General features: G+C 36.1%; 1 protein-coding gene across 1 annotated transcript in view; it reads left to right on the forward strand.

Annotated features, from left to right (window-relative positions):
- Positions 1-1,512: 1,512 nt before the first annotated feature.
- LOC107716484 (androgen-induced 1 (H. sapiens)) overlaps positions 1,513-9,817 on the forward strand; it is a 40,189-nt gene continuing 31,884 nt past the window's right edge. Inside the window, exons 1-2 of the mRNA XM_016522961.1 lie at positions 1,513-1,809; positions 6,329-6,484. Coding sequence (XP_016378447.1) covers positions 1,669-1,809; positions 6,329-6,484 — 297 coding nt within the window. The 5' untranslated portion in view covers positions 1,513-1,668. The remainder of the gene's footprint in view (positions 1,810-6,328; positions 6,485-9,817) is intronic.

The following is a 9,817-nucleotide window of genomic DNA, read 5'->3' on the forward strand; positions in this document are numbered from 1 at the left end:
ATCTATTCTTGCACATATATGAAATCTGAGCTTCACATGTCAGAGAGCTTGGGGCCAACCGAATGAGATGAAGTTTTGGGTTGCTGGAGGACCCACTCATCTAGAACCACATGCACATGCATCTCACTCAAGTGCACTTACTGTGAACAAGTCTACCTCAGCTTTGGAAACTCTTGCATGCTCCCCACAGCTAACCACAAACTGTGGAGCACTCTTGCACTCTGGCAGACCCCACCAAACTCCACAGTAGGTGAAGAACCTGCACAGCAGTCAGTGTGCCTTATATTTTCTTTGCATTTTCTCATTTTGCTCATGAGGCTTAGGTCGAGTTAGATAAATATAAGGTTTTGAATATTTCAGAGAAAAAAGGATTTTACACACATCAACTTCAGTGACCTGATTTGTTCAAGATATTAAAAATTTTTTAAAAAGCAATAACATGCTGGTAATAAGTGGATTTGGCTGTGATAATATGGCATGTGAGTGACAGTAAGTCCAAACATAAAAGCATTCCATATTGCAATTTGAGATGTGACGGCTAAAATTGTGTATATTATGCATATTATCCCTTGGTCTGAAAAAAAATTCACCCTGTCTTAGGTAATATCGAGATAGTCCAGTATAGTCTAGGTCATGGGAATCACACCAGACCCTGTAACGCTGCTTTAAGTGGAGGCAGGCATAGTTGTTTAATCCTCATTCCTCCATCCTCTTAAAATGGCTAGTTCTGGGAACCATTTATGTGCCTGTGGCAAGGGATTTTCCACTGTAAACCTCTTTGGCTGCCATATTGTTTCATAATGCAGGTTTTACGGGGGCAAAAATGTTTTGTCTGCTACTGTCTGACATCTCTCAAACAGTGATCGACTCAAATTATAGGTTACAGTTAAACTGTTCAGAAATGGGTTGGTGAGAAAGGGTTGTTTTTGAAAGGTTATTTGTGTTTCATTGTATTCTGGTAGCTTCTATGCCTGATATTGAAAATGTAAGTAAATTAATATAATATAATATAATATAATATAATTGGGGAGATGTAAGTTCGCACAAGGTAACCATCTCAATAACCATAAGGTTTTCAATAGTCCACTTAGTCAAATGTATCAGTGATTTAGTACTTAAACTCAACCATCACAGTTTAAGACTCAGAGTTATCTGGTCTTTAATGACGTTCTCAAAACATTAGCAGCAAACATTATTTATACATCGTTCATGGATTTTAAAAAAAAAAATTCTGAAAAAAAATGTGGATGTTCGTTTAACATTTTTTAAAAGTTACTTCTCGTTTCAGAACCTTCAGAGAACATCAAAAATGACCTTCACATGATGATAAAAATGATAAATGATCAAATGGAATGTTCCCTTAAATGCTCATAGGAAAAAAAATTAAAACACTGGACAGAAAAATGGACGTTTGAACTTTCAGAGACTTGAACGTTCCTTAATGGGAATTAACACAATGAGCATGCGCGGACACAAAGAACAGTGACACGAGCTGCTCTGCACAGGCAGCGATGCTTGTTACTATAGCAACAACCTCTCGCGAACATCCGCCGCCTCCACCAACGTCTCGCACGGATCCGCGCGACCCTCTCCCCCTCCTCACCGCATAACAGCATCCCTCTGTCAACAGGATATTTCCTGAGACGGAATTACGACGGGGGAAGGAAAATGGCGCTCATCCCATCACAGATCCTCAGAGTAGCGATACTCCTCTCTTATTTTTCCATCCTCTGCAATTACAAAGCCATAGACATGCCCGCGCATCAAACATACGGCGGTAGCTGGAAGTTTCTTACATTCATAGATTTGGTAAGTGCATGTGCATCGTTCCCATGCAGTGCCTGATATATATTTATATGATATCTCCATAATGCATTATATAGACAGGCCCGTTATGCTGAAATATGCAGGTTCCTTCAAAAAGGAGTCCAAACGCCAACACAAATAGTCTTACGTCATATTTACTGAGCATTAAACGTTAATCACATGACATAATGACTTTTTAAATCTCTAATGATGATGTCATGCTTTTCATATCTCACACCATTAATAATGAATCTTATTCTGAAGGGTTGTGCTGAATTACGATCAGTTCACAGGAGGACAAATTAAGGGTGCATTTACAGTTTTTACATAGGAAATTGAAGCATCCTTTTTCCTTTTCATCCTTTTGTTCTGGCACCATAAGGCACCAGTCTGTTCGAGTAAATGCAGGTCACATTAGGCACCAGCAACTGCATGCACGCACATACACATTGACTGTTATGACAGTCTGTGAGCCAATGACTCATGTTTTCCACATAAACAGCCTATTTTCTCCCCCTTTTTTAAGTGATTTTTAATAGCAATAAAAGTTGTTTTGTTACACTTCACTTTTACACATCTGTTCCAGTGCAGTGTCTGCTTTTTTTCCCATTCTTGTTTGGGAATAATCTCATGTACAGATATGTTCTGTGCAGATGTGTTCGGATTATTGTGGATGAAGCTTTTCAAACCTTATGCTGTTTCATAACACTTATGATGTTTTCTTTCAGAATCCTTAGTACTTATTTGAAATTCTAATGCACTGTAGTCGCTGCACTACAATTAACATATATAGTTCAAAAGCTTGGGCTCAGTATGTTTTTTTTTTTTTTTCGAAAGAAATTACTAGTTTTAATCAACAAGGATGCATTAAATTGAACAAACGTGACAGTAAAGACATTTAATGTAACATGGTTTCCATAAAAATATTAAGCAGCACAAATGTTTTCAATAAGAAATAAGAAATGTTACTTACTTACCTGCCAAAATAGTCGTACCCCAAACTTTCATTCATATGTGCACATCAAATACATTTAGAAAAGTGGTTATTTTAATAGTTTTGATAACCTGAAAAACACAATGATGACAGTTTTAGGTTTATTCATTGTTCATAAGCATAGAAAAACTAGACTCACTTTCACCACAACCATAGAGAGACATGGACGTGATTTATTGTTTGAGCTGCTTTGTGTAATAGTATAATGATTAATTCTGACAGCATTTAAGGACCTCTGACACCACTCATAGCATTGCTATAATGAACCTGGATGATGAGGCTGTGTGAAACTAATATTAGAACAGACGATAAACACATGCCACGTTCAGAGAGGCAGATTATCTCATCTTGGCACAAGAAATGCAAGTACGTCTGGATCAAATACCTGCACTGACTATCCACAACTGATCTACTTCACTGTAGCATTGTTATATTTATTAACACTCTAAGTAACTACTACTGTGTTAACTGTGGTTTTAGCCATTTATGTTTTCATCATGCTTCATTAGTTATTAAATATAGGGGTTCAGATTTGGCTTTCCATTCTCACAATAGGACACTTGAGGAGCCTGGCATAGAATTGATCTCTCAGTGTCATACATATAGTACCTGGTCAAGTGTGGCCGAAAGCTTTCAGTGATCTGACAATGAGATACCCGTGCATTAATTAGCAGAGTGTAATTAGCACAGATGCACAGGTTTTCTGAGTGTATCATTACTGTGATGAAAGGCAGCCTATATTTTTGTGAGAGCAGTTGCTATGTTGCAAACACTTTGCAAGTATAATTATAAAATCTTTGATTTTAAGACAAATAGGGTTGGAAAAAGTCTGTTCACATCTAACTAATACTTTAAGACTGAAATGGTGCATTTGAATGCATAGCGTCTGAACTAATACAATTGCACGTTGTTTTATGACATTTATTTTATCACAAATACTAAATGTTATTACCTTAATTTTCTAAGACTGTCTTGCAATCCACTGTTTCTGCAGTATACTGTACCGGTAAGTTGTTTGATAAGAACTGAGTTTTCCTAGCCCAATTATTATTATTCCCAGCCTCAAACAAGCAATTCACTAGATTTCATGGAGACTTGAGTCTCAGTCCAGAAATCCTTGTGGTTGTTTATAAGCACAAAATAAGACTTTGTATAGCTAATAAATGATTTTATGCCTCTACTGGCTTCATGTCCTTGCACCATGGCTGTTTTTTAACTCTCAAATGATGTGAGAAAAGGATGAAAATCCATTTTTAGCTCAGCAAAAGCAAAGATCAAAAGCAATAGTCAGGGTAAAGTAAGAAAAATAGATCATTTTAGGCGGCTGGTAATAGGGATTTAAGACTTTTCCAATAAAAGATTGGTTTTGGGCAAATCGAACATTTATATGAAGTCTTAGAAGGGCTTCTCCTTTCTTCAGACACCAGGAAGCAAATTTAGGAGCAGGAAGATAATGAGGAATGAAATATTAAAGAGTGTATTAATGGGAGACTTATTTGCATGTTGGATATCTGTGGAGGAGATATAATAAAGAAACATAATTCCATAATATCTTTCCATCTTAAATTAATGTCAAAGTAATCTCCTAACACTCATCATGAATGTTCGCTAATGGAAAAATGGGCTAAAAAAAGACATTAGCTTAAGACGAGAAATAGGTTATGGAGGAAAGGTTGTGTATTAAATTATTCTAATGCCAGTTTTCTTGCAGCCTGTCATGCATTGTAACATTTTAAAGCTTGACAACTCTATCTGTATATTGTTCTGTTTCTTGTGATGCGAGTTTGTTTGCTCTTGGAAAATGATGGCACTTAGAAATACTCATATTCTATTTTGAGACAACCAAAGATGAATGCATGGCTTTCATCAAGTTTCCCTTCAACTTTCCATTGTGTTCCTTTTATAAGACAGCTTTGATTTGCATGTCAATGAGAGGCCTTCCAAAAAAAACAAAAAAAAAACATGGAAATTGTATTTCATTTATTTATTTATAACTAAAATGGACCAAGTTACACCTCAGTCAGCTTTGACTGCTCTTTTCAGTTAGGGCTTAAAGGAACATTTAACCCCAAAATGAAAATTTCCTTATAATGTATTTACCCTTAGGCCATCCAAGATGTAGATGAGTTTGTTTCTTTATCATAAACTTAGCATTACATCACTTGCTCACCAATGGATCCTCTGCAGTGAATGGGTGCCATCAGAATGAGAGTTCAAACAGCAGATAAAAACATCACAATAATCCACAAGTAACCCACATGACCCCAGTCGTTTATATATCGTTTTATTCAATTATATATACTAATCGTTGGCATTCAGCTTTTGTTGGCTTACAGGTGCATCTCAATAAATTAGAATGTCGTGGAAAAGTTCATTTATTTCAGTAATTCAACTCAAATTGTGAAACTCGTGTATTAAATAAATTCAATGCACACAGACTGAAGTAGTTTAAGTCTTTGGTTCTTTTAATTGTGATGATTTTGGCTCACATTTAACAAAAACCCACCAACTCACTATCTCAACAAATTAGAATACTCCATAAGACCAATAAAAAAAAACATTTTTAATGAATTGTTGGCCTTCTGGAAAGTATGCTCATTTACTGTACATGTACTCAATAACTTGGTAGGGTCTCCTTCTGCTTTAATTACTGCCTCAATTCGGCGTAGCATGGAGGTGATCAGTTTGTGGCACTACTGAGGTGGTATGGAAGCCCAGGTTTCTTTGACAGTGGCCTTCAGCTCATCTGCATTTTTTGGTCTCTTGTTTCTCATTTTCCTCTTGACAATACCCCATAGATTCTCTATGGGGTTCAGGTCTGGTGAGTTTGCTGGCCAGTCAAGCACACCAACACCATGGTCATTTAACCAACTTTTGGTGCTTTTGGCAGTGTGAGCAGGTGCCAAATCCTGCTGGAAAATGAAATCAGCATCTTCAAAAAGCTGATCAGCAGAAGGAAGCATGAAGTGCTCCAAAATTTATTGGTAAACGGGTGCAGTGACGTTGGTTTTCAAAAAACACAATGGACCAACACCAGCAGATGACATTGCACCCCAAATCATCACAGACTGTGGAAACTTAACACTGGACTTCAAGCAACTTGGGCTATGAGCTTCTCCACCCTTCCTCCAGACTCATGTGAGCCAAAATCATCACAATTAAAAGAACCAAAGACTTAAACTACTTCAGTCTGTGTGCATTGAATTTATTTAATACACGAGTTTCACAATTTGAGTTGAATTACTGAAATAAATGAACTTTTCCACGACATTCTAATTTATTGAGATGCACCTGTATATAGATAAAAAGTATATAAATAAATAAAAACAGTTATACTGTGAACTATTGTTACAATATAAAATACATTTTAATTTATTTTACAATGTCTTTGTCACAATGTAGAAAAGTCAAAATGCCACATAATTGTTCTTGGAAGTTTACAAATCTGATGGATGGGATGTGTCCCATTTCTTCTGGGTATACTACATTACTTTTTCCTAACCAGTATGTTATGATTCCCGATGTCAGGTCATTCAGGCGGTGTTCTTTGGAGTGTGTGTCCTGACTGACCTCTCAAGCCTTTTGACAAAAGGCAGTGCCAGTATGGAGCAAGAGAGACAGTTGAAGAAGCTCATTGGCTTACGAGACTGGATGATGGCTGTTCTGGCCTTTCCCGTTGGTGCGGTATGTATAAACCACCAATCAGATTTCTCATTTTGCATATATGCACTAACTGACTGAGATCCATAAAAATACTCTTTGTTTTTGTTAGTTGGACCTGGAGACTGTGAGCAGTGCTGCTGGCTCAATGAGGATATGTTGATATTCAGATAACATCAATGCTTAGAATCAACATTGAAAATTGGACTGAAATTGAATAAAAACACCAATATGGCCAATTATCAAAGTGAAATGATGCAGTGATCCAGATTATTACCGTGCAAAGAAATATAACGTTCAAACTAGAGTTTGGAAAAGTTTCAGCTTTTATATAAGCCTGAACACATGCAATCATTGCATTTTTTGTATATGGAAAATCAGCAAAAGTCATTGGCTGCTGGCGGTGACTTACGGTGCGGTTAGTTTGCGGTTAGTGTGTGAACCTACCGTAAACTCTCTGAGCCATCAAGTTCCATTGTTAATGTGTGGGGGGGGGAAACAGTACAGTAACTGAACATGAATGCAATACTTTGTCTGAAGCTTCCCTTCCCCTCCCACACATGTCATTGACATTAAGATGTCTGAAACCACAGAAAAAGAGGCGACTATTCAAAACTTGTTTCGAGCAATCATTCAGTGGATCTAAGAAAGGAGGGTTGTTTATAGAGCATATTTGTAGGGGGTACCAAGGGTAAAATACTGCTTGCTGCATATGCCTGACCAATGGTTTTATATATATTTGTGTACATCTCTCAGTAGTGTACAGTATATATATATATATATATATTATTGAAAAGTCTGTACTCAAAAGGTTGCATTTATTTGATCAAAAATACAGTAATATTGTGAAATTCATTCTAATATGCTGCTCAAGAAACATTTCTAAATATTATCAATGTCAAAAACAGTTGTGCTGCTTAATATTTTCATGGAAACCGTAATAAGTTTTATTTCCAGATTTTTTGATGAATAGAAAGTTCAAAAGAACAGCATTTATTTGAAATAGAAAAGTAAAGAAATGTCTTTACTTTCACTTTTGATCAATTTAATGTATCCTTACTGTTCAATCCAGTTCAGACGGTTGCTGTGTCTTGTCTTGTAGGGCAGAATAGACAGCCTTTAGATTTGTATTTAGACCAAACATTTAATCATCTGATTCTTTAAAAGGTACAATAGGTGAACTGATGGAAAAGGCATGAGCCTGCAGGTCTGGTTAGACAGCATCTGTATTCTCTTAACACATACCGCTATATCTGGCAACATCCACACGTTCTGCTTTGCATAAGGGGACTACAGACACCAATACGCATTGTTTTAAATGTACAGCCTATTTGTTTTGCAAATGCCCAGTCATCTATCTGGCACTGCCACAAAACCAGCTATGCAATAAAATCCTGTCCTGCGAAGTGGAGAAGGAAACACTATGTTGCTTCTGTTGTGTGTGTGTGTGTGTGTGTGTGTCTAGGCTTGTCGTAATAATCAATATATCAACTATCGCGCGATATATGTACATGACCTCAATAATTTTTGGTGACGCAATATATCGCCCATTATATTTACTTAAAAAATATTGTCACCATGTTTTGTACATTCCACTTGCACCTGTGTCTTTTGCAGCTTCTCGTACATAACGTACAAAAAGTTGTTATCGTGACAGGCCTATGTGTGTCTGTGATGACCATCAGATAATTTCATGGAAAATATTAAAATTTTGATCACAAATGTCTTGCTTTGTCTCTGGCTGCCTAAAGATCTTTTAATATTGCATGACACAATGTTAGTAAGGAGTTTAAGATGTCAAATGACAGTGTCAACGTGACTTAAACCTTAAGTGGAAAGAAAATTGACTCTGCTCTGCTCATTTCTTTTTAATTACATTGCAAGGGATCATTTATGATAACATAATAAAACCTATCTCTTAATGGCTAAATATTAAATGAAGCAAAGTGTAAAAATACAAAATGAATTCTATAGTGTGCAAATACACTACATACATATATATATATATATAAGAAAATTATTTTAAATTGTAATAGAATTTCATAATATTACTGTTCTTAATAAATTCATGATATAAAAAAATGCAGCCATGGAGAGCATAAGAGACTTTTTTCAAAAACATTTAAAAAATCTTATGTAAAATTTTTGGCCAGTAGTGTATGATGACTAGGCCTAGACTGAAATGTTTTTTCTCCATTTCTGTTACTGTTTTTGGGGAAATTCTGCAAAACATATTTAAAAATGAATAACAATAAATTAATATTAAATACAGTATTGCATTTTAAAATATAAATATAATAATAAATAATAAATATAATACAAATATAATATTTTAAAGATAAAGATTTGGCCATTGCATCATTCTGTGGATATTTGTAGGTTGCAGATTCTCAGCAGGACTTAACGAGATAGCAGACAGGGGAGGCTTCCTTGTTAGCTTGTAAAAAACTTTGCAGCCAGACAGCCATGAAACAAACACAAAATAGAAGCTTGACTTGGCCCTGGCCCTCAGTCTAAGAGCTAGGCACGAGGCTCAACTTACAAACATCACAATGAGCATCATTAGTGTTGACGTTAATATTGGGAAACAGGCTCTACTGTGTTTGAGTGATATGCATACTTTGTTAGCCTTAGCCCAGGTCATTTCCTGGCACCTGTTAGTGGTATATGTGTCACGCTGATATTCACTCTTCTGCATTGTAGACTGAGACACAATGGGACCAAATTCTTTGCCATCTGCTTAAAGGAATAGTTCGCCCAAAAATAAAAATTAGCTGGAAATTTACTCAACTCCATGCTATCTAAGATGTAGATGAAGGAACAGATTTGAAGAAATTTAGCATTACATCACTTGCTCACCAATGGATCCTCTGTAGTGAATGGGTGCCGTCAGAATGACATTTCAAACAGCTGATAAAAACGTCACAATAATCCCACAAGTGTAATCCACATGACTCCAGTCATGTAGTGTGAAATGCTGCATTTTTAGAATAAACAAATCCATCAAGGCGTTTTAACTTTAAACTGTTGCTTCTGGCCATAATCCACAGTAATGTTTCCTCCAGTGAAAAAGTCCATCCCCTGTTGTGCTCTCATATCAAAATCCATCAACATATGTGACCCTGGACCACAAAACCAGTCTTAAGTGTCAATTTTTCAAAATTGACATTTATACATCATCTGAAAGCTGAATAAATAAGCTTTCCATTTGTTAGGATAGGACAATATTTGGCCGAGATACAACTATTTGAAAATCTGGAATCTGAGGGTGCAAAACTTAATATCTTTGGCATAAAAGAAAAATCTATAATTTTGACCCATACAATGTATTTTTGGCAATTGCTACAATTGCTACAA

This window comes from Sinocyclocheilus rhinocerous, unplaced genomic scaffold (assembly GCF_001515625.1).
Source record: "Sinocyclocheilus rhinocerous isolate Xijiao unplaced genomic scaffold, SAMN03320098_v1.1 scaffold1874, whole genome shotgun sequence".
NCBI classification, from domain to species: Eukaryota; Metazoa; Chordata; class Actinopteri; order Cypriniformes; family Cyprinidae; genus Sinocyclocheilus; species Sinocyclocheilus rhinocerous.